We start from the raw sequence: 24,123 nt of genomic DNA, 5'->3' as shown, positions 1-24,123 counted from the left end.
ACGCAGAAGAAAAGAGAAGAATAAGAAGAATGATAGAAGAAGAAAAGAGAAGAATAATAATAGAAGAAGAAGAAGATGAGTAAAAATAATTTTGTTTTAAACTTTTGTTATTTTTCCTTATATCAAACGCACCATGTCCGAAAACAAGCTTGTTAAGACCATCATGGACGCCGCTACTCTCACTGGCTTAGCCGCTGGCATCGGCTGCGCCGCAAAAAAGGTTGTAAAAGAGAATTTTACTTCTGATCCCGGCAGCAGTGCGATGAATTATGTGAAGTTCACCGCCGTCATGGCGGGCAGCACTGCGCTCAAACAGTACCTCGAGGAGCAAAAAATCCTTCCAACCAGCGTCTGAAATTAATGATTTAAAAAAAAGACTCTTCTATATAACACCATGGCAAGTATCGCGATTATGGTTGGCGGGGCCGTTTTGAACGCCACGGCTTTTATCGGAGGCAATTATCTGGCGAGGGCGCTTGGCGGGGGCGACAAAGCTGCATTTGAAGAAAAAAAGCGCCATGACAAAGCTTTCGAGGCGTACCAAGCGGCTTACGCCAAATACACGCGCGACCGCACCCATCTTCTCGACTGGATTGCGACTAACGCGCAAATAAAGGCGGAGGCCAAGCAAAACTTCACCAACACCGACTATGCCTTCAAACTCTACAACCAGGCGCATCCTGACGAACGAATGATACCCCCCACAGAGCCCAAGTTCTCAGATTTCTATCAGCCAAGCGAGCAGCAGAAAAATGGTGAACTAATGTTCGTGGGCGCCGTGGCGCTCGCTCTAGGCTACGCGGTCTTCCGGTTCCTTTAAACTTTTTTACTCCTTCTTATAGTAACGCTATGGACGACAAACTCGCAAAGATATACTACAGCCCCGGGGGCTACTGGAAAGGTATTGCTGCGATCAAAAAATTAGCCGAAGCCGCCAAGGTACCTGAAGAAACCGCAAAAAGGTGGCTGATCAAGCAAGCGCTCTGGCAGATATTCCTCCCCGCGCCGAGGCGAATTCCTCGGCCGAATATTCGACGTTCCCGCACCCAACTCGGTCCACCAGGCGGACCTTCTTTTTCTGCCGCACGACAAACTGCCCCGCGGGCGCAAAGTTTTCAAATACGCGCTGACCGTTGTCGACGTGGCCAGCCGCGACAAAGAGGCCGAACCCTTGACTTCGAAAAATTCTGATGAGGTCGCCCAGGCCTTTCAGAATATTTACAAGCGCGCGCCTCTGAAATGGCCAGAAATGCTGCAGGTTGACCCCGGGCGCGAATTCATGGGCGCTGTCACAGAAGAGATGGACAAGCACAAAACATAAATCCGGCGCGGGCGCGTTGACATTCGCGACCAGGCCATTGTTGAACGTTTCAACCGCACCCTGGCTGAGCGCTTGTTCGGGCACCAGTATGCCGTGGAAATGCGACTCCCTGAGGGCCAGCGATCCACTGCCTGGGTGAAAAGACTTCCTGAAGTTGTTTCGGCTTTGAACAACGAGGCAACAAGCCTTATCGGCAAGAAACCCGCCGTTGCCATCAAAGAAAAAGCTGTTTATGCAAGGCCATCGACACCTTATTCAAGGCCTGTTGGAAAAAACGAAAAAATACTCCCCTCTCTTGTCCAAGTTCGTTATCTCTACCAACCTGGCGAGCTTGAAGGCGGGGTAAAAAGAGTCACAGACCCAATCTGGTCTTTGAAAGTTTTCAGCATTGAAAGATCTTTTACCAAACCAGATCAACCTGTTCTCTACTATTTGCGCGACGGTCCCAAGCGAGGCTTCGTGTGTGCAGAACTGCTGGTTGTCCCTCCAAACACTACTTTTCCTCCGGCTGACGTAAACTAAATGTGAAATTCGATTGGTTCGGTGTGAATCCCATCTGGCAGCACCCACCGCTTGTCGTAATAAGCGCTCAGCCCCAGCTTCTGCTGCTCGTAAGTGACCATTTGCCCGTCCCGCATCCTGAAACCTCTGTTGGTTGCCATGTCTTTGCTGCCTTCCATGGCTGCCTTAAAACGCTGCCACGTGATCTCGTTTTGCTTCTTTGACATCCCCTTCGTGCTAAACTTCTTTTTTTCGCCCTCTGGCTCCTCGACGAAATAACACTTCGTGCAAAGCGCGATCATCCGGCTGCCCTCGCACTCAAGCTTGAAGAGACCTGGCGTCCGACCGCTCCACTTGTCCCAAGCCAGCCACTGATTTTTTTATGCCTCGAATTCTTGCTTCAGATCCGGCCGAACAATGTCCTCGATACGCTTTGCAGAGATAGCCATGTAGTTACTGTCCGTGTCCATCTGAATCAGCTCAAAATCTCTTCTGTCAATATATTTGTCGAGAAAGTCGTAATAGAACTCCAACATCGGCAGCTTTGCCAGCTGATAGACAGCGATTCCAACTTGAAACGGCCGTCTGATTGTGATCCGAGGCTTCCGGCTTTCCAACTCATACGCCTGCCCGATCTCGTTAAGATCAGAGTAATACGCGCTTCGCAAGGCTCTGTCAACTACCTTCTCGTCTTTGGTGTAAATGACGTTTGTTTGCCGCTCCAAAGCTTCAATGAGCTTCCCGTACGCGCTGTTTCCCAGCAGTTTGAACACTTCAGCGAGCAGCGCCTTGCTTTTGTCCGCGTCTCCTGTCCGGCGCGCCTCCGTCACCTGCTCCACGAACCAGGGAAAGATCTTGGCCGGTTGGTAGTCGATTGTTCTGTAAACCTTTGTGACTACCGCCCCGTGGTTCACGTACCACAGCAGCAGAGGGGCGTACACCAACAACCGTTCTGCAGACAGCTCCCCCACAAGCCCTTTAGCTTCGAATACCACTCCTCGTATTTTGGGAGACCAGGGTAATCAAGCTTTTCGGGGGTGTCAAACCATTCGTATGGAAACCATGATTTCACTGTCTTGCATTCGTAGGCTTTCACCCATTTCTCGTAGCTCGTCCCCGACCCAAGGTGTTGATGATATCGAGGAAACGGAATCCCCAGGTGAGCAAGAACATGGTTTTGTTCCCGTTTTTTGCCACTCTGACTTTGCTTGTTGTGTCAGCAAGGCGGCCAGCGAAGTGGTTTTTAATCAGATTCAGATCGTAACTTCCTGAGTTGAACCCGACGACAGGAACCTGGTTGCACCATTCCTCGATTTTTTGCCGCTGCGCTTTTGGAAGCAGGTGCGCGACTTCTGGCACAAACTCCGCGCGTATCTGGGTCCGGATGTTTTTTCCGCGTCTCTCCAGCTCTTCCATAAACTTGCGGACCAACTCCGCGGGGTCTCTTTCGCAGATGTGGGTGGGCTCTCTTTCAAGGGTGTCGCCAACGCTCACCGAAATTGGCACGTGCGCGTTTTCTATCGTGAGCGCGGGCGTCGGCTCCTTCCGATGATTACTATCGCCATACGCCTCGACATCGTACAAGATCACGTGCGGGTAGCTTTTTGTTTCAACTTTCGGCAGCTCGACATCATCGATTCTCCCAACTTCGCACGCCAAAGCCTCGATCACGCGGTAGCCGGCCTTTCGAAGCAATGCTGCGCGTTTCATTGTGGCTTGGTACCTATCTTCGCGCGTTTGGTCGTTGCGGTCAATGATTTTGTCGCGATCGTGCGGGAAACATTTTCGGCACCCGTGCCAGTGGCAGCCGTGGTATTGAAAAAACGGTCTTTGTTTCATGGTTGTACCCATCCACAGGTGCGCGCTCAACCCAACACTCACCGCCGTGCCCGCACATTGCGTGGTGAATGTGGATTTTCCGCCTCTTGGCTTCCCGAACAAGCCACCGAAGCGACTCTTTGGAAGCGTTGTGTTTTGGATAGAAGTCTTTCTCGAAAGCTGTCTGCGGGGCTTCGACCCTTTCCCCCGTTCAATCGATTACCGTTTTTCCTTCACTGCAGGTTTGGAAATGCCGTTGGAGATTGCCTGCTTGTGTGAATCTCTGACGGCAATGCCCACATTCATACTACGAGTATCAGTTGAGTAAGGCGGACGAAAGTTTGGTCACCAAGTTTTAACGTAAAAATCGTGTTGTTGTCACGAGCAACTGGCTCCGTATCCATTGGCAACTTGTCGGCCTTTGACGTCAATTGACAGCAAAGCGCGCGAAATTGTAGGCGACGCGACAGGCGACCAACGGCTGTTGATATTGTTACCAACGGAAACGAGGTAAGTTGCCCGTGACAACAACACGATTTTACGTCAAAACTTGGTGACCAAACTTTCGTCCCGCCATACTCAACTGATAATCGTAGTATATTTTTGCCAGCTTTGCGATGTCTTTTATGACGAAGGCGTGCCCTTCATAAATTCCGATTGTCAGGATGTTTGTCAGCTTGACCGGCGGGCTTCGTCTGTGATGCCATACCACTTCCCCATCTTCTCTGCGCTCGGGCTCATAAACCCGGATTCCGAGCCAAGACGAGAAAACGGCGCCCTGATTTAGATGGCCTTCAACCTTGTCCAATTCATCTAGAGACGTTTTTGAGTAGTCTGACGGTACGGCTTTGAGTTTGTAGAAACTCGGCGAGACTGCGGGCTGCTTTTGTACTTCGGTGGGGGAGAGCACTTTGGTGCACAGCGATGCAACGCCATAGACACAAGTTATCTTGATAGGTATCCAACGCCACCATCGACCGGCTATGTGCAAGGTTGCGCAGCCAGTCCGGTAACGGGCCTGTACCCAACAACGGCTGACGGTCAAGCACAACTTTCAGGTCAACATTAAAAAAGCTTACGAACCCCCACTTTGTTGATGGTCTTTCGATTTTGTCATAGTCCAGGCGTTTCGTCTCTTCTTCACTCAACCATTCTTCTGCCTGTGCCAGTCTGTTTATCCAAGGCGAGCCGTGGTTTTTGTAGTACAGAATGACCGTTCCGTCTTCAATGTTGCGCAGCTGATACGAGAAAACATGCCTCATGTAAAACGCTGTGTCAACGTTTTCTCGAATTTTTTCCATAAAGTTTGTTGTTAGGTCTTTTTCCAGACCTCTGATGAAGCGCCATCGAATGTAACGCCGTCCTTTACTCTCGTCCCCCTCATGTGTTGCATCATCGAACAGGTCCAGAATCTCATTCTGGTAGTCTGTCACTGTTCGGATGTTCTGTACAGGAAAGGGGTCGTACTCCCTCAGAAGCTCTTGCATTTTTCTCGTTTTTCTTTGCCTGGGAGGAGGTCTTGGTCGGTAAGGTTTTGGAAGTAAAGGTTTTTGCAAACGCTTCTCCGTTTCTTGGGAAATAGGTTCATCCAGCACGGTCTGAACAACCTTTCCAACAGCTGGCACGTTTTCTGCAAGAAATTGCTCTAAATACTGCAACGTTGCTGGATCGATTTTTGCAAGTTCTTCTTCCAGTCTTTCTTCAAAGTTTTGGTTAACAGAAGACATTGTCAACTTGTTATATAACACAAGTCGTCATTTCTCTAATTGTGTTGACTTGAGCTCGAGCAAAACGAGTTCAAATTTTCTCTTTGCTTTTCTGCGTTTGTTGACAAGCCGGTGTTTTAGCACGCTCCCGCCTCATGAAATGCATAGACGGTAATCGCACAAAACCCCAACTCCACAACCGCGACATGGGGCTGGCATTTTCATTCCTTTCCTTAGTTGGTAGTTGTGCTGCCCGCAGAAGGAACCGACGCACCTCTTTCCGCAGTTTTCTTTCCGGTTTCACATCAACCACCCGCAGTTGCTTGTTCCACGAAGCATTACCGGCGTTCTAACCGTATAACAGATGTCGCTTCCGTCTAATTTTGCGGAACACCTCTATCAGTAGTATAGGGGGAAGTCGACAAATAATGTTTTGTTCTAGAGAGCTTCTTTTCGGGTTTTAAGCGGGGGTGGTTGTTGGGGGGCTTAAAACCCGAAAAAACGCTCTCTAGATTCAAAACGTTATTTGTCGACTTCCCCCTATACTACTCAGATAGATTCTATGTTGTGGCACATCTGTTCAGTAATAGATCACAGAAGACATCAAAATGTGGTAAGAACATTAGTGACACACGCCTGAAAAATTCACATTCTGTGACACTCTCTGGTGATGGCTTATGTGAATATTTTTTTGTTTTTACCACATTTTGATGTTATCTGTGATCTACTCAAGGCAGGAAAAACCCAGGTCTGATTTCCTCAGCCAAGTAAATTTTGCTCTTGGGCATGTGAAAATAGAAGTTCAGTGGCCCAGTGGGAAAGTGAAATTACAATGTAGTCTCAGTAGTCTTGTGAGTCTGACTAAAAATGTCAGCTTGATAAATGATAATTTCCAGTCATTCCATTTCAAAACTTAAAGGCCCAGCTTCACCCATTCGGCATTGCGGCCGTTTGTTACTGTTTTCAAATGACGAAATGATTTCTGATTGGCTCTTTGCTTATCGCGGGTTTCCTCTGTTTCTAGTCGGTTCGAAGCGCGCCACTGTAAGATCGTATCTTTCACTTTGTTGGCCGATAACTAGTATTCCAATAGTTTGCCGGATCCGTGGTTCATGGATAGCTTTCCAGAAGATGCCGCAAGCACACTTGTAAATTTTTATGGCTCAGCATTGGACTCGAATGAAGAGGACAACGAGGAAGATATAGACGTAACTGCAGAGGTGAAATATTTCAAAATGGCCATTTCACGCGGCCGCTGTATTTACTTTATAACTAGTGGTAACCACAGGTTAGAAAGTGCGGGCCTTGATGCAGTTAAGGGAAGGTACTGGGGAGGAAGTTTTTTTTATATTGGAGAATGAAGTGAAGTTGAAGGTTTTGGGAAGTTTGCTATAAGGTGGCATAAGTGTGCTATTTGAGATTTATTATATAAGCGGTTGTTTATTAGGTGTTTGACGACGTATGGAAACAGTATCGTGATGTGTCCAAAAGTAGGGTATTTTTTTACGCGTATTTGATATCACCAATCATATGTTGTCAAGTTTGCCTTGTTTCAATGTTAACGAGCCAATAAGCTGCGGTTGTTTATTAGGAGTTTGACCACCGAGGAAAACAGTATCGCATCGCGTCGAAAATTACGATAATTTTTTTACGCGTGTTTGATATCACCAATGATATGTTGTCAAGTTTGTCATGTTTCAATAGTAATGAGCCAAAGGTTATTGATCTTAAGTGGAAACATACCCGGATCTTCCTCGGCAATCTTCGCTAATGTTCGGGAAAGTTCGGAAATACCGTATGACATTTGGGCGATATTTATAAATCTTCGGAAATCTTCGGAAAATGGTCGGAAACTTTCGGAAAACCGTGAAAAATCCTTGTAATTGGTAGGTTTATAAAATGAAGAAAATAATACATGGTTGCTTGGAGATAGGAAATGTTATTTCTCTTGTTGAAATCTATATGTCACTCGTTTGCTACGCTCACTTGTGCGATATCAAGTGGAACACTCAGAGAGAAATTCCATATCTACTTGTGCCCATGTATTATTTCCTATATGTTTGTGTTTCTGGTGAATGAGGAATAAGTCTAATAATTGTTTGTGAGAAGACAACAAGATTTATTGAAAAGTACCAAGTTGTAGAAATGAACATAACAAAGATAACCTGGTACATGTAACTCAAGAGTATAAATTAATACACTTTTCAAGCATTTTCACTAACAGGTGAAAATGTCACTAATAAAATTGGAAAATTTTAAGTGTTACTTTAACTTTGACTTTGATATGTGAAAAATGTCTCTCTTAGGTAACATGAAATGTGAAAAATGTCCTTAAGATAACTTGAATATGTAAAAAAATGTCTCTCTTAATCGAACTTGAACAAGTGAGAAATGTTTGTGTTAAGAAGATTTAAATAACGTAATTTATATGGAAAATTTCTCACTAAGATAACATGAACATGCAAAAACAGGTTTCTGTCAATATAAGTTGAACATGTGAAAAAAGTCCCTCTTAAGACAACTTGAACATGTGAAAAAATGATTCTTTTGATAACTTGAATACTCTACAATGTCTGTTTAGTGTCACTGCAACCATAAGTTTTAAGAACTACAGGTGCAAAACATTCTAAAAAAATTGTCAAGTATTTTACAGGTGAAAGTTCTAAAAAAAACATGAACACAAGTTTCACTCTCAATTAAACTGCAAGAGATATTGACATGTAGCAAAACAGATCTAATCCAAAACTTCTAAGATGAAGTTGGATGTAGTGTCAATGACGATGTTTACATTTTCCAATTCAAGGAGTCCTGCTTTGAGTTCATCTGTGGTGTTGTCTGAAGAGCGATTGACTTTTTTGATAAGAATGTTCATGACATCTGTAAAGGCAGTCAGTCAGACATCTTTCCCGTCAATTTCAGCACAGAGCCGAGCTGACATCCCCCTTTCCGCCGCTTTCACTTTTTGGCAGGTGCCACATGCAGCACAAGTGATCACTTTACAATCCACGGCATAAGGCATTTTCTTTTTGCAGTTAGCAATTTGGCAAAGCATGAAAGTGTTCACTTTGTCAGTGAATTTAAATTCATTAACTGTTATTTTCTTCTTAATGTTAGATAACAACTCCTCTCCTTTTAGCTCGTGCATTACTGCATCAATGGGCGTGAATGTGGTTGCTATCGTTGTTGCCAGATGTGTCTTGCCATTAAAGTTTTTAACACTGAGGTTCTTGATTTCATAGCTCTGTCCACTGGTCAGTGCTGTAATGGTATCATCCCACAGATGGATAATTGCATGGCCAGTTTTGTCTTCTAGCACACAGTCTTCCTTTACTCTTCCTTTGGAGCCATTCCTTTTGGAAAGTTCTTTTGGGTCCAAAGAACCCATGGTCAACGTGGCTTTGACGTTTACTTTTTGGTTTCTGCTAAGCTTATTGAGCTGTTGTAAAGTAATATCTGTGGCAGATGTCTCGGGAAGGTTGGATGATGATGCACTGCCTGCAGAAGGTGGCTCTTTGCAGGGATCAAATTTAATGTCACTCGAATTAGCTTTTATGAGTGAGGCATACTGGTTAATGAAGATATGGCCATCATCATCCCTGGCACTCAATATTTTTGAAGGTGATTTTGTTTTCTCAAAGTGGATGGCTTGCTGGTGTGATTTCTGGTCAAAGCCAATAGCTTTAGTAAACTTATTCGGTGACGTTTGGAAGGTGAATGTGTAGTAATCTCTACCAGTCTTTGCCTTTTTCATGGGTGACACCGAGTGCACAAAACCCGGAGGAGTGTCTGCAAAAACAAATATACAAACAAGCATAAGTAAGTGGAATTGAAAGATTACAAACAGAAAATTAATTTTTTTTTGTAAAGTGGCAAAACAACAATCAGAATACAAACCTTTTCGCTTTGCTGCCATGGAACTGTAAATGTGGCAGCACTGAAAAAATAAAAAAGGAAAGAAAAGATATGAAAGAGATTAAATTTAATGAATCAGTTGTATAAAATATTACTTAGTATGAGCAACATGATACACTTGAATGTTTCATTAAGTTATGTTCATATAATAATAGTCACAATAAATAAATTATTCTTTTTTTACAATATATTTGTTTGAAAAAAAAAAAGAAAAAGTTGTTTGCAGTAACCTACTGTATTTTTTTAAAGTAATTTTATCAATCTCATTTAGTAATAGCAAAAGTATATTAATTATAATTATGAATTGAATGATGAAGTTATTAACTCATTGATTTGTAGGTAGGTGTTAGTAAGTGAAATTTGAGGTGGTATGATTTGCCAACCTAGAAAGGCGCTCCTCTTCTTGAAACCTGAATTGAAAGTTTGATGCATTCTTAATGGCCTTCAAGTGTTCAAATGACATTGGCTCAATAAGACAAGAGTCAAGTGTTTTCACCCTACTGATTGCAACATATGTCATGCCTGCTGTTCGTTCTCGTGAACCAATATCGATCCAAGCTTTTTCTAGGGTAAGTCCCTGGCTTTTGTGTATTGTAATAGCCCAGGAAAGCTTTAATGGTAATTGCTGTCTTTCATGAAAAGTATCAGGTAAATGAGATTTAACAGTGATAGGGCACACTGGGACACATTTTGGTAACAATTCAGTAAATGATGGCCCTGCATAATGGTCAAATTTAACCATAACTGCTATTGGTAAATCTGGCGGCGACTGATTCTCTGCAAATATGAGGTCTACAACTTTTCCAGTAGCTCCATTGCATAGTCCAACCTCTGGCCACAAATTCATTGTAAGCATTACTGAAGCCTGTCTGGCAAGAAATAAGATTGGTACTAATCCAGACATTTCATCCGAAGGTAATGATTTAGCAGTGGAAGATGAATGACGAGCCTGAATGCAGGCTACTGGTCGAGAAAGCTTCAGCAGTTGTTGGTGATTGTATTCAGCCACTTCATCATTACCATAAAATAATTTTATTGCATCATCAAATTCATTTAAATTAGCAACCAGTGATGGCTGACGAGATAAAAGAAGCCTCCAGTCTTCTTCCGTAGAATCACCAGTGCGAAGGCGCATCAATAATTGTTTAAAGGCAACCTGCGTAGTATCAGAGCCCTGCACTCTTTGATTCACAGATAATCTGATTACTTTATCAAACATTAAATATGCAACGTGGCCTTGTTCACCAATAGGACCTGATGGCTTTGTGTGATATAAAGGTTTGTCTGCAACAGGTGGTAGCTGTGCTGGATCACCTACCAAAATAATAGATTTTCCTCCAAAAATTTCATCCTGTTGTCCAGTTGCTTGCCTACATCGTTTGTCAATCCAACCAAGCAATGTCTGGCCAAGCATAGAATGCTCGTCAATCAATATATATTTAATATGACGCAATCGGTCTTGCAACCTTATAAGAGACTGCCCTTTAAGATCCTTGTTACCTCTTGGACCAACAGGTAAATTTAATACTGAATGAATGGTCTTGCCATTAATATTGAATGATGCTTTTCCAGTAGTGGCAGTAACAGTACAAGATTGTTGTAGTAGAGATTTCAAAGCACTAATAAGGTAACTTTTGCCAGTTCCTGCAAATCCATTTATTATTAAAAGTAAGGGTGGTTCTTGGCGAGGACTTTCGAAGTGTTGTTTAACTAAATTGTATGCAAGTGCGTGCATGTTGCTGAAAGTATTGATGTTTATGTTGTCATCAGGGTTGCTTAAAGGTTGATAAATATATGTTTGCTTTTTAGAATTTATCCAGGATGGCATTTCAGCTATTTGTTGTGAAGTATATGGATAAGAGGTTGTCTGCCAATAGGTAGAATTGTTAGTATATAGTGAAGCTTCAGGATCAGTTGAATTATTTGAGTGCGAAAAGTCTGCTAAGATCATCCATTCTTCGCGTTGCTCTGATTCAGAAGACTGTTCATTTTGTAAATCACACCCAGAATAATCCTGTAAATCCTCAAGTTTGTCATGCCAATCGGGTACATGGTTTTGGGCATACTCTGACTGCAAGAATGTTTTCCATTCACTAATGAATAAATTATCGTTTTCCTCTTTACTTCCCCATGCATCTTCTGGTTTTGTTTTCCATGGCTTAAATCTCAATAATTGATATTTACAGTACAACCCAAAATTAGGACTTTTTATGCTTGAAGAATATGTAGGAAAAACCCTTGGAATTAAGTTTTTAGGCTGATTCACTAATTTGCCACTTACAACTTTGTACTTTGTTGCAAAGTCAAGAAAGTTCATATCTGTCAACTTACATTTTAAATCTGCCTCATATTTGTGTCGTTGAGCATATGTATCAAGCAAACTATCTGTTGTTACTACTTCATCAGGTGCATCAGACAGGTTAAGTCTGCGGGAACCATTTAAGTTCACAGGAAGAACAATGAAGGATGAGCTAACAAAATTGAGGGAAAGTAAATGGTGCATTGTTTCCTGTGCAGAAAAATCTCTCTGACCTAGTGTTTTCATGACAGTTTTCTTGATCATTGTTGTGGCATCAGCATTTGACTGAGAGTTCTGAACAATAGCACTGAACGTGTTCTTAAGCATGTGAGACCGTGTTTCACTCTTCGCTGCATACTTTGCCAGATACTCTACACAGGCCTGATAATCAACAACAAGCTGAATATCACAGTTTGCACGCCAGCCTTGAAGCTGAAGTCGTTGGTGATTGTTTAGTCTAGAGTCGTTCCTTTTGGTTGTAACTTGCATTTTATATTTAGGTGTGTTATCCGTGGAATGAATTTCTTCAAATTGCAATGAGGTTTTCTCACAATGTTCAAATGGAAAATTAAACCTACATTTGGGTTCTGTTTCATTTCCTTTTTTCCTTAAACAATAGCTGGTACTACATCGAGTGTGCCTTTGAACCATGTTTAATAGATCAATGTAGTCACTGTCAGATTCAGATTCTTCGATATTATGGTAGTATTCTTGACAAGGATGAATAACCGGTTTTATCCAATTGCCTTCATCTGGAGGATCTGGGTTACAGGTAGAGAGAATCCAATTATAATACTGACAGATTTTTTCACTAGCTATTTTCCCATTAATAACAGTTGCACTATCAGGTGTACTTTCATCTTCAGAAACATCTGCCAAGTATCCTTTAAGTGCAGTGTCGCTCAATTTGCACAAACCTGGATCATTGTTTAATTTTGCAACACCGTGACAATGAATACTACCTCTAGACTGATATTCGAATCTATACCAATGCCATTTGGCATCAAGTGAGTTATATAACCAGTGTCTAATGAAGCTCTTTAATCTTTCAGTATAGAACCAATCAACTATGTGAGGGTTATCAATGACATTCTGACGTCGTACATCAGAAGATCTGTCGGTGCTTTCTGTATTACACAAACTTTGAAAAAGGGCATGTAATTCTGGCCAGTGCATATCTGCTGAGGAGAATGTGAAAAACAAAGGACCCTCATGTTGTATGATTGCTTTTAAATCTTCTTTTGCCTTGAACCAATAAGCATCTCAACCAGTTATATTGGTGATGTACCGTGACAACTTTGACATTAAAAGGTTACTTTGATTATTCCTAATCATATCTCTTAACTCTTGCAATGTTAAATGTTTTTCTCCAGGATTTTGCTTAAAAAATATTCCAGTTTGTTGAAGAATTTGTTTACGCTGAATCATATTTAAAGCCCAGTAAGAAAATCTTGGATGATTTGCAAAACGATAGTGCCATATATTATCTTTTTTCTCTGCAAATTCAATAAGGTGTTTAACCTTTTCCTTGAGAGTGACATTTTTTAACAGGGATGGGTTTGTTGGATCCCCTTTACTATCTGGAAATAATGTAGGAAATGCCAGTGTAGCCAAAAATGGAGTGGTAAACTCATTTAAAGGATTGTCACTTGAACTTGGCCAGTCAATATGACCTTGGAAAACTTGTTGATTTATTAAATGTTCTTCTTGTTGTTGGCTATTATTTACTGGAAGAAAGCTTGAAGTATCGACATTTGGATTATAAATGATGTCGTCTTCTTCATAAACAGGGCCACGATCTAGACTGCAGTTAAGGGTATCATCGATAACTTTCTCTTCTGTTTGTAGGGAAAGAAGCTGTTGGGGGACTTCATTCTCTGGTAAAGACACAAGTGCTTGATAATTTATTTCAATATCTGAATAAAGAGGATTATTTCTCAAAAGCCAATGTATCGCATCTGATACTACTTGTCTTCTTACAACAAGATTTTTAAAATTATTTCCTATCCCTTTTTTCCGGACAACAATAACAGGTAAATCTTTTGGATATCTTGGGAGAGAATGTGCCAGTTCTCTAACGTCCTGTGGTATATTTATACAATGCCCTGAGAAACCTCTTTGTCCTCCTGGTTTGATATAAACATGCATAATGGGAAGAGCACGAGCAATTAGCATTTCTTCCACTTGAGTTAAACCTCTTAGTTCGTCTGGTAGAGCTGAAGGCACCATTAGGTTTTCAGTGGAAAATTTCTTTGGAAGATCCTTTTCTCTAGAACATCTCGCACACTGGTAGTTATTTATAGATTTTGGAGTGGATTTTAAAGGCCATGCTTCAAAACAAGATTTACATTGGTAAATAGTATAATTGTTTGATTTATTAAAATTTGCTATGTTCTCCTTTGCCCATGGCTGCTCATGTAGAGGAGCAAGATTTTCTGTGCAGCAGTTTGATAAATATTCTTCTTTTGAGACTGTTGCATTAGGAAGGGATTCTCTAACACATACTTTCTTTTTCCCATGAGTTTCTTTATTTTCCTTTCTTTTATGTGTAAATTGATACCTGGATCGGTATGCTGCTAGCCTCTCTTTGCGGTGAGCATCTGTTTCAGATAATTTAAATTTGAGATATTTAAGAGCATTTTTATTTGTATAGTGTGGCTCTGTAGAAACGTAATGTAAATCCTCTATGTACCCAACAAACAATACTTTTGTTATTTCCTGGCCACCAGATGGAGTAATTGTTGATCCTTCTGGGCATGAAAGCCGTGATTCAATTATATGAATGACAGAATGAAGTTGATTGGCTACAGCCTGAATAATTATATGATCACACCATGTCCCAGGAGTGCGCATTCTTTGCAAATACACTTTCCATGAATTTTCAGATACACTTTCTACAAACAACTCAGGATGCTGTTCAAGATATTTTACACCTGCTTGCCTTATTTCAATGTGAAACTCAGGAGAACCATAATACTGATGGGAGACTGATCAGAAAAAGCAATCACCACAGCCTCCAACATCAACTGGCTGTAAACCCTTCTGTAATAGTCTATCAACCAGACGATCATAGGAGCTCGCTGCAGCATCAATCTGATTTGACTGGTTATTTGTAGAATTCATACCACCAGAAAGAAATGGAAGTACACATTGTTTTCTTACGAATATACTTTTATTTCTGAAACCTGTTTTGTTGGAGTTAATTTTTTGAGCATTTTTCTTTAAATAGTACTGACCAAAACAGCTTTCACCAGAATATCTGGCAATCCAAAATGTAACCTCACTTTTTTTGCAGAAGTAATGCAGTTCTGAAGACCTTGGAACCCTTTGTTTTAAAAGACGTTTTAATTGTTTTCTCTTCTTTCTATGTTTAAACAAACTAACGAATTTCCGTTTAGGAATTCTAGAAGGTTCTCTGTCTCTCTTCCTGCGATGGGATTGCTTAGAATGAACAAAACACATGCTTCTACAACGGTATTCCTTAGTAGGCTGAGCAACCAACATACTTTCAAACACTCTCTTCTTCTGGGCGGCATAATTAAATGGAAGCACAAATTCACTTTCCAACGGAGCAGAACAAAACTTTCTCGGCAGTACCGGCAATGCTAAGAAAATAACTGGACTCCATTTTGTTAGCCGTGATAGTTCTAGTTTAGGCTCTGCGATTGTTTGAATTATTCTGGCTGATTTGATGAGTGGTGACCAAACTGGGTCAAATATTGGCAAAACTGTGCCGTCTTTTGATTCGACTTGTGGGCTAACACAACCAGGTGACCAAACTGGGTCATCGCTTTTTGACAAAACCGAGGCTTTACTCTTTTGTATGCATACTTGTTGAAAACGCAAAAAAATCGGTATGCATTCGACCCTTTGAGATAAAGACTGGAACATCTGTGGCATAAGACTTGGAAAAATTCGCCATGTTTTCCGTACAGACAGTGTTCTGTAGTAGATTTCCGTAAATCGAAACATGTCAAACTGCTCCCTCAAAAAGTAAAAGTGGTTTACCAGAAAAATTAACCGCCCAGAAAGTTAACAGTATAAAATATAACGCAACTCACCTTATCTGGCCAATCGCCAATTTTTCCATGGAAGGCTTCCGCAAAGCAGCCTATCGCCAGTTCGCTCTCTGGAAATATGGGAAATTGGGTAGAGGGAACAGACGCGTCTTACCTGCCTGTGCAGTAAGGATGATTCGACAAGCATACCCTTCTCCTGATGGGAGATACATGGGATTTAGAAATAACTGACATGTGAACAGCTGTCACTCATGCGTACTGCATATTATCAGCCTGATCAGCAACACATATTCCCTTCTGTGCCCAATTTTACCTGGGTCTGGATCATTAATTAGGTAGTCTGGCCAAGCATTACTAAAAATGGACACTGGACACCTGATACCTGCGGTCATCAATATCATTGTTAACAGTTTAAATGGCCATTTTGTTTAGTAGGGAGATTAACACAAAAGTCTTGAACAGAAAATGAACGTCATCAAGACATTTTTATTCTGATGTTGCTATTTCTATACATTCAAAGAAACCTACTTTTTTCTGCACATAACAAGTACTGGATTTATATTAATTTTTGTTGAAAACTGATGTAATTCAAAACTATCGTTAGCTTTCCTTTGTTATTACTAAAAGAAATTCAGTCCATCAGCTTGCTGTAGATGTCTAAATAACAAATCCCATTTGAAATGGGACTTTTTCCCTGCTTGTGCACCTACTAGGACTTACCATGAATACGAAATATTGTTTTGTTCAAACTTTTCCATGTAAAAGGGAAAGCCCTTAGTTCATTTGTACAAAATTTTAATAAATACATGAACATTTTAGAGACAGTTTCTGATGTAGAAAGATTCAGCATGCTGTGACATAGTTCCAATGCTCTCATTTTACCTTCTTTTCAAAACAAGAAGGTCCTTTCGTCAACTCTTCAGTTGGTGGGGGCTCCTTCATTCCAATAGTGGGGGCAATTTGCTTTGGATCAAATTCATTCATTCTATCAGAAGGCAATGTGAAACTGCCCTCATACATGGAGCGCCTGTGCAGCATTTTTGCTACAAGGAATGGGAAATAACTGAAAGACTTTTCTTCTTTCACAATTTCGGCATGAAATTTTTGAGACCTTTTTGAATATTTTCTATGGCCTTGCTCTTTTCCTGCTTTGGTTAGTTTTGATTTTCTTGACGAGTGCATGTTGTGGTCAATTGCAGCCAAAGTCACTCTCATGATGAAGTAAGGATACCTAGTAGAAGGTGATCAGATAAGACATAGTTATTACCTGTAACACACAAATTAAATCAATAAATTGGCTTCACTTGAATCTATAGTGGTTTTAAATTGAGTGTTGTAAAACCAAAACCAAACCAATTACTTAACAATTACCGGTAGACTTATAAGCCATTCTAGTGAAACCAAAACAAAAGTAACTGCCTGATTACTCTCTACACCCAACTGAAAACCGCTTCAATGAAGTGAACAACTCCAATGTTTTAAAAGCAACATTGCTCAGCAAAATAATCAGCTTCTTTTCAACAATTTTATTTCCAGACAAGCTCAAAGTTGTTAATGGTTCCAGCGTAATCATGACTACACTTGCAGACCACACTACACTAAATTAAGATGAATATAAAGTCTGTATTGGGAAACTAACAGAGGACCACAATATTATTTAGTTGTTGCTCAAATTTCTTTGTTCATTACTCACACTGTTTAACCCCGCGGGGACTCAACAAGCAGAACCTTGCATGTAATAGGGACTTCGAAATATTTAATCTTAATATGTTAATTTTGTTACTTACTCAAATGCCATTCTTTTTGGAACATATTTTGTCATCATGCTGTTATATGACTCCAACATGCTGGTATGTCTGAAATGGACAAGAAACTGCTCTGATCCAATCAATCATTTAGGAAACAATCCAAGATAATCGTACCTAACTGTTTCAACATATTCCCCCACTAGCCCCTGGCAAGTACCTGAATCTCACGTAGTAGTGAAGTGTATTGAGCCATTTTGGATCAAACACTATCTTGTGTAGTGCAGCCATGGCTTTGGACCCCTTTTCCCAGTACTTCTTGTTGCTTTCCATGTCATTGATAGGATCATGCTTGCACTGCCCTGTGGCCCATGTGTGCTCTCCACAGACATGATGGAGTACACCACACCAAGTTTCCTTTTTCGGAAGTTAAAGTATTAAGAATAATTACAACAATGTAGTACAAAATTGTACGCTACAAACAGAACTTGCACAATCTATGATAGCAGTCGTTGAGAGCAGTTCAATGCCTTAAGTCAAACATTGTATTCGGATGTTGATATCAATTATTTCAATGTACATGTACAATACAATCTCAATTCTCTTCTCCCTCTCAAGACACTCCATGGAAGAGAAAGTAGTTTAGATACAATTACTCCTAAAGGAAAAAAAATAGTGCAGCACCTTCAGCTCTTCAACACTTCCACTACAATCTTGACTGCAAAACCATTTAATGACCAAAATGATTTACAATACAGTCAATCCACTCCTGCAGCTCACCACAGCCTTTAATCTTGGCAGCCTAATGCAGCAAAAATTTGAAATTATTAATTGATACATAGCACATTTCATGATCCTGCAATTCTATAAAGATTTAATTTGCAAAAGAGGCTGTTCAAAGTCCTGTATGACCAGTTTTGCTTGCTATGTAAGTGAATGATGCAAACTGAAATAATAGAACATTCTTAAAACTACTGGCTGGACTTACCTGATGAAGAGCTTTGTTCAGCTTCTTGGCCTTGTGCCATATATCAAGCAAATGGAATAGCTCCATCAGTTGGGGAAACTTTTCTGTTAACATCAAAAGAAAAATAAACATTAGAACAAACTACATAAACCATGAATAACTCTTGCTATGTCTAAGTGGTCATGCTCACCATACATCTAAAAATATTTAACCTGAAATTAATTAATCGATTTATTGGTATTTGTTTTTTCTTCTTATATTTGTAAATCTGAGAGAGTACAAAATAAAGATTTGTTGTCATCAACTGTTGCAAAAGCTAACTAGTGGAAAAAAAGGGTCATATATCAAATAAGAATACACTAAAATCATGTTGCATTGTTTTTGAGAATTTGTGACAATTTCTTTTTTTTTCCCCTGCAGGTAGGGTTTTATGGATCCCACTGTTATATATGAAAAATCGAGGCCAGCAAATGGACCTCCTCTAGAGACAACCACTTAGGTTTTGGCAAACAAAATTTTATCATTAATTTAAACACCTTTTAAATCCCTGACAAGTTTGATCATTGTTGGGGAGGCATCTGTCGTTATTTCGTCAAATGGAAATATGGTTGCCATTCTCTCCAGTAACCTTCTCAGTGCCTCTTTTTCCATTCCAGTGGAGTTGCCTCCAGTCTCTCTTTTGTCTATGACTTCAAAGTTGACTACAATGTTGTTGAATTGCTCCATGAGGGTGTAAACGCAGTAGCGGGCACTGTGACCTGGGGAGTCATTTCGACCATCTCCACATAGGCACACATCCTCATACTCTTCAAATAGATTCTTCACGATCTCATTCATTTCCATCCATACCTCCTCCACCACTGGCGCAGCACAATGCTTCTGGAAACGCATAAATGTGTTTCGTCCCACCACATTTAGGCCAAGGGCTTTACAAAGCAGGCTGAATTTCTCATAGTTGTTGCCTGAGATGATAATCGCTGCAGGCAACAAGGAATCATTCAGATAAATAGATTGATTCCTTTTTTGGGTAAGCACCTTGGAGGACACCCACTTTTTGCTGTGGCCATTGGTACATTTTGAGAGCAACTTCAGATTCCCACTCCCAGTCTTGGTCTCATGGGTCACTGGGCCACTGCACACATGCCCATCAGTCTCCACTGTGCAGTTAGACCCAGCCAGCTCCAGTAGTTTTTCCGCTGAAACAATGAAGCGACTTCTTTCATGAAGAACTGCAAATTCTTTTAATTCATTACCGATGTAAGTCAGTTTGGCCAATGAATTTTCTAAGTCAAGTAACAGCTTCTCCCTGTTGTCAATAACTTTCCTAGAAGTAGATGGCTCTTCATTTGGTGCTGACTCAATGGCTATACCACAATCTTGGGGAGCTTGTACAACATCATCCATAATAACAGCTTCCTCCTCAGTAGGTAGAGGTTGTCAAATTGGTAAGGACATCTGTGACACGCTGACCACATCTTCCACCATGGTGACTGTACACTCATCATCTTCAACACTTATCTCCATATCTTCACAAACCAATTTGGTGTCATCATCATTGTCAAGTTCCAATTCATGACTATAAGCAAATGAAGAAAAAAATCAACTTGTGCAACTTGTATGTAGAAACCCTTCCTCATTCCTACATTCATAATTTTCAGTTGCTGTTTTGATTTGCTCTTAATTACTACCCAAAGTGAAAACTTCTTTTACAATTTAAAATACTGACAGTAGGTATAAGACAGAGTTCAGCAGAATAGCAACTGCACTTTTCTACAATAACATTGAATCCTCATTGTGCTACTGTACCTTTGAGCAGCACCTCATTCATTACAGCTACTGAATAGAGAGCAAACTGGATAGAAATAATGGTACTCACCTCTGCATTGCACCATTAACCCTTAAATCCAAATAGTCATCATCTTCATCACTACTGTCGAGCTCATCACTGTCATCAGAATCGGTGTCACTGCATCTCAGCTGATCAATAACAGAGTGCATCCTATCAAAGAAAATAAAAATGGACATTAACATAGATCAAGTCACGATTTTCAGAAAAACAACATCATCAACAACAATAGTTTATCGGTATCTCAAAGAAATATAAGTATTTTGGTATATAATGTATTTGACAGAAAATAGGTAACACGGAATCCGAAACAACTTTTAGAAACCAAACTGATAATGTACCATCAAGCAAATCTGAATCATTCATATTTCAATGACAATGCACTTGGCAACCCCAAAATAGTTAGTGACTTGTACCACTGATTTTTTTAGTATTTTTGCCAACAAGCAAGCAATGGTTTACTCTATGCGTGTCCAAATTATAGCAGTACCTGTTTGTGAAATGTTGATCTCCACTGAACACACCAAAGCTGTCAGTACTACTTGTGGAGTTGTCAGAACCAACTGAGGCAGCATCATCACCATCATCACCATCATTTATGTCTCCGTCCTGTTGCAACACTGAAAAGGGATTTCCAACAACTGTGCCAAAGGAGATGTTTGCTCTCTGCAACTGAACACTCTGCATGGATGTGCATTCACCAATAGAGGTCACACCTCAACATTCCACATGTCACATCAACATGTCACATCAACATTCCTAGGGACAAGACAAAATTTGTTATTGTGTACTATCATGAAAATATTGATGGAACTATTTTGGCTGCTCAGGACTACCCACTGCGTCCTGCAAGAAAAATTTCACCGAAAGCAAAATAATAAATCTTTTTTTTTTCTTTGTTTGGTCAAGATGGCTCACTATTGGACTCATTCATTTTTTTGTGAGTTTATGGACCTTGACTTTGTCTCGGTCCATACACACACAAAAAAAGAACTTGGCCAATATCCAGCCATCTTGACCTTACACTTGGTCAATAACCCATACATATTTTACAGTAAACCAATAAGCTTATAAAAATAATGCTTCAAACTATTTGACTAGTCACTCTAGTCTTCTTTAGCCCATATTTTTACAACAACATTTACACAAAAAAAGCTTTAGCAAAATGACCTTAAATATAAAAAGAGATGGACTTACGAGTTTGAGAGGTTTGGAGAATCAAGAGGACGCTGCCGACAAGGCATCACGCGAACAGGGGTCGAACTTAGAGGTGCAACAGAGCCTGAAAAAGACAGAGACATCAAGGCTTTTTTGACATGTTCTAATGTAATAAATCAAGTTACAAAAGAAAAAAAACGGCCTGTTAAGACAACTACAAGAAGAGAATAACAAAAACAAATTTCAACACCTTTTATGATCCGAGATAAAGGGAGAAAAAGGTAACCGCCGGTGTGAAGACTTATTTCCACAAGTTGTGTATGCTTACCAAGATCGTACGAAGGTAACTCGTCCCCACCGGGAGAAGGGTCTCCGTCAGCTCTAAAGCAAAATGCAAACACAAATTCGCATAAATTACCACCTCAGTAGCAGCAATATAAGCTCAGGTTCCATTGCCCAAACAACAAGAACGTTTATTTTTTTACTCGGTCGAAAGCTTATGTAAAGCAAGCTTACCCTCGATGTAGAAGATATTCTGCAAATTCGCTATCCGTGAACTAATCCGTGATTAGTTAATTATTAGGTTGAAAGCAAGAATTAGTTAGGAATCCGAGCGCACTTCATTCGCATTTGTCCTCTGATTTCCTTACTGGTCACCACACTGGCAACTAATATTTAAGTGGGGGCAAGTGAAAACTGAAATTGACTGACCCACTGGGCAAGTGACTTACAATTTTTTTTCCTGCCCTGCTACAGATGCATGAACAGATGCATGACACATGAAACCTACATGTATTTGGTAAGAGCCCAATTTCATACAAGTAGTGTAGTTTTCATGACAGTTTGAGGTACATGTATACCTCTTTATAAAGTATCGTAGTGTTTTTTTTTTTTGTGAAAGAAAATTCCACAACATTTAACTTACTATCAGCACCAGTGGGTGCAATGTCCATGTACAGTTGTGTATAACAGCATATTGCAACTTGCATGTAGGTACAACTGTAGACACTTCAGAATACTTACACTAGCATAAGAAAAATTTCTCTGCTGAAGATGGCACATTACATTTTAGCTTACTAGCATTCACATCAGAGGGCAACATAACCTTACAAGAGAATGTATCAAAAAGAATCAGAAGGTGCATATAAGTGAATAACTCAGTTACCGAGAACAGATAATAACAGATAATAAAGCTCTTTATGCATGGCAGGTAAAAATCACCAAAGTCGATTGCACAAGCAATGTAACTTCTCCTTGATAATGACACATTCACAACCAAAGGCAAAATGAAATGTATACGTATCTTGATGTTACTTTAATGAGGGGGACATGGGGGGGTTCTGAACACTGCAACACCACAAAAAAATTAACGAACACCACATCACCGCAAGAAAAGTCAACGAAACACCGTCACCGCAACTTGTATTTTTAGCACCGTGATTCGTTCATCTACACTTAAAACAATACTTTTATACCCCAACAATTTTCCACAAAATAAGCACATCACAACACTTTTCATTGCGCGTGTGTCGATACTGCTGATGCCTGTAAATCAGTTTTCTTGCTCTTGTGAAGAAACCTTGCGGGAAGCTAGGAAGCGGACGAAGAAAAAAAAGAGGAGCCTCGAGAGATAGCCTTTACCCCAGATCACTCTCTCCTTTTACATGTACCTCGCTCACTTTTCTTGGTGTATAAACCCACAGACTGAAGCCCTATCTTGACTGGAAGTATAGCTTTCCGGAGCTAGCTGCGTTTGCGTTCGATATCGATAATCGTTTGAAAAAATAGAAGGTCAAGAAAGTTGCAGGACCTGGGAGTGGGTAGAGACCGGTATCAGAATGACCTCTAGACGAAGCCGAATCTTGGTGCTCAAGGCTCCCAGTCTCGCAGCGACAGCTTCCTGTTGGCTTTCACTGCTGCTGGTCATTCTAGCCCATGAAGGCTCTGAGTTCCCTTGGTGATCAAAAGGTTGAAGATTTCTTGTTGATGTTTCCGTGACAAAATCTTTTTTACAGGATGAGGTTGTCAACCTTACGTCTCACCCCCAGCCTGGAGGGCCAGGCGGCTGGTTTTAGTCAGGACCCTCCCCTAATGGCCTATCCGGCAAGGTTGAACCTGCCAGGAGTATAACTCCCAACGGCATAGCCCAAAAGGATCATTAAGCCTCGCAAGCCATCCCACCACGTCAAGGTAGCAGCCTCAAAAGGGATGGAGACGAGGCCGAATAGCAAAAGGAAAAAAATAGTAAACGTGTGTAATTTACAAAGCTTCCGTAGTTTAGAAAGCCTTCTTTCTTCCCTGCCGATGCGACATCTGAATATATTTTGTTGCCAGTAGTTTTCGCCACCTTCTCCTTTTTTGTGTAGAAAAAAGCTGCGCGGTCAATAATACATTATATTTGGTCTTGGCGTTTCCAGAATTTCCAGGATTGTTTCTGTCCTCGCTCCTCCACGTGTCTACCGAACACTGAGCTAGCTGCGGGTGGCAGAGGTCGAGTTACTTGTCAAGTTATGTATAAATAAAATCAGCTTCGGATTGGCAGCCGAAGCATATTGAGGATTGACTAGAAAGTGATGGTCTGTATTTTGTTAACGTCACAAATTATTAACCTCAATGGTACGTGTTTGTCATAAATTAGCATGGATTAACGAAGTTTACATGCTAAATTTAGGTCAACTTTAGGTTTGAGAGAGGTAAATCAAAAAACCCCAGCACCGCAAAAAATTTCATTTCACCGAACACCGCAGCGTGAAAAACACAAACATCGCACACCGTAGGGTTAGAGATCACCGCAACACCGCAAGTTGAGATTTTATTCACCGCATCACCGC

General features: G+C 40.7%; 4 protein-coding genes and 2 long non-coding RNA genes across 8 annotated transcripts in view; 1 reads left to right on the top strand and 5 right to left on the bottom strand.

The window, feature by feature from the left end:
- Nucleotides 1-24,123, bottom strand: part of LOC145478144 (uncharacterized) — a 37,223-nt gene that overhangs the window by 12,697 nt on the left and 403 nt on the right. The window lies entirely within an intron of this gene.
- Nucleotides 84-24,123, top strand: part of LOC145478137 (uncharacterized) — a 119,215-nt gene continuing 95,175 nt past the window's right edge. The window contains exon 1 of the mRNA XM_081456066.1: nucleotides 84-2,730. Within this exon, the coding sequence (XP_081312192.1) occupies nucleotides 395-820 (426 nt within the window). The 5' untranslated portion in view covers nucleotides 84-394 and the 3' untranslated portion in view covers nucleotides 821-2,730. The remainder of the gene's footprint in view (nucleotides 2,731-24,123) is intronic.
- On the bottom strand, nucleotides 8,230-9,361 carry LOC145468398 (uncharacterized). The gene is made up of 2 exons (XM_081452095.1): nucleotides 9,241-9,361; nucleotides 8,230-9,132 (listed from the first exon to the last, which is right to left on the bottom strand). Exons 1-2 carry the CDS (start codon nucleotides 9,257-9,259, stop codon nucleotides 8,240-8,242), a joined length of 912 nt encoding a protein of 303 aa, XP_081308221.1. The 5' UTR covers nucleotides 9,260-9,361; the 3' UTR covers nucleotides 8,230-8,239.
- On the bottom strand, nucleotides 15,586-19,775 carry LOC145478090 (uncharacterized). Of its 3 annotated transcripts, XR_014048186.1 has the most exons (6): nucleotides 18,825-19,775; nucleotides 18,310-18,392; nucleotides 18,006-18,123; nucleotides 17,542-17,738; nucleotides 17,364-17,432; nucleotides 15,586-16,807 (listed from the first exon to the last, which is right to left on the bottom strand). XR_014048186.1 is itself a non-coding variant. In XM_081455999.1 (3 exons), exons 1-3 carry the CDS (start codon nucleotides 19,690-19,692, stop codon nucleotides 18,052-18,054), a joined length of 1,023 nt encoding a protein of 340 aa, XP_081312125.1. In that variant the 5' UTR covers nucleotides 19,693-19,775; the 3' UTR covers nucleotides 17,774-18,051. The 3 variants fall into 3 exon arrangements, 2 of the variants coding, with proteins under 2 accessions (XP_081312125.1, XP_081312123.1); XM_081455999.1 differs by lacking the exons at nucleotides 15,586-16,807; nucleotides 17,364-17,432; nucleotides 17,542-17,738 and having other exon boundaries at nucleotides 17,774-18,123; XM_081455997.1 differs by lacking the exons at nucleotides 15,586-16,807; nucleotides 17,364-17,432; nucleotides 17,542-17,738 and having other exon boundaries at nucleotides 17,774-18,392.
- Nucleotides 19,726-20,887, bottom strand: LOC145478091 (uncharacterized). Its single transcript, XM_081456000.1, has 3 exons — nucleotides 20,625-20,887; nucleotides 20,165-20,287; nucleotides 19,726-19,864 (listed from the first exon to the last, which is right to left on the bottom strand). Exons 1-3 carry the CDS (start codon nucleotides 20,819-20,821, stop codon nucleotides 19,726-19,728), a joined length of 459 nt encoding a protein of 152 aa, XP_081312126.1. The 5' UTR covers nucleotides 20,822-20,887.
- On the bottom strand, nucleotides 20,872-23,219 carry LOC145480101 (uncharacterized). Its single transcript, XR_014048508.1, has 5 exons — nucleotides 23,136-23,219; nucleotides 21,809-21,849; nucleotides 21,621-21,673; nucleotides 21,332-21,416; nucleotides 20,872-20,893 (listed from the first exon to the last, which is right to left on the bottom strand). It is a non-coding gene; the product is annotated as an uncharacterized LOC145480101 (long non-coding RNA).

This window comes from Orbicella franksi, chromosome 2, assembly GCF_964199315.1.
Source record: "Orbicella franksi chromosome 2, jaOrbFran1.1, whole genome shotgun sequence".
Taxonomy (NCBI): domain Eukaryota; kingdom Metazoa; phylum Cnidaria; class Anthozoa; order Scleractinia; family Merulinidae; genus Orbicella; species Orbicella franksi.
This window is presented reverse-complemented; position numbering and strand designations above follow the sequence as displayed.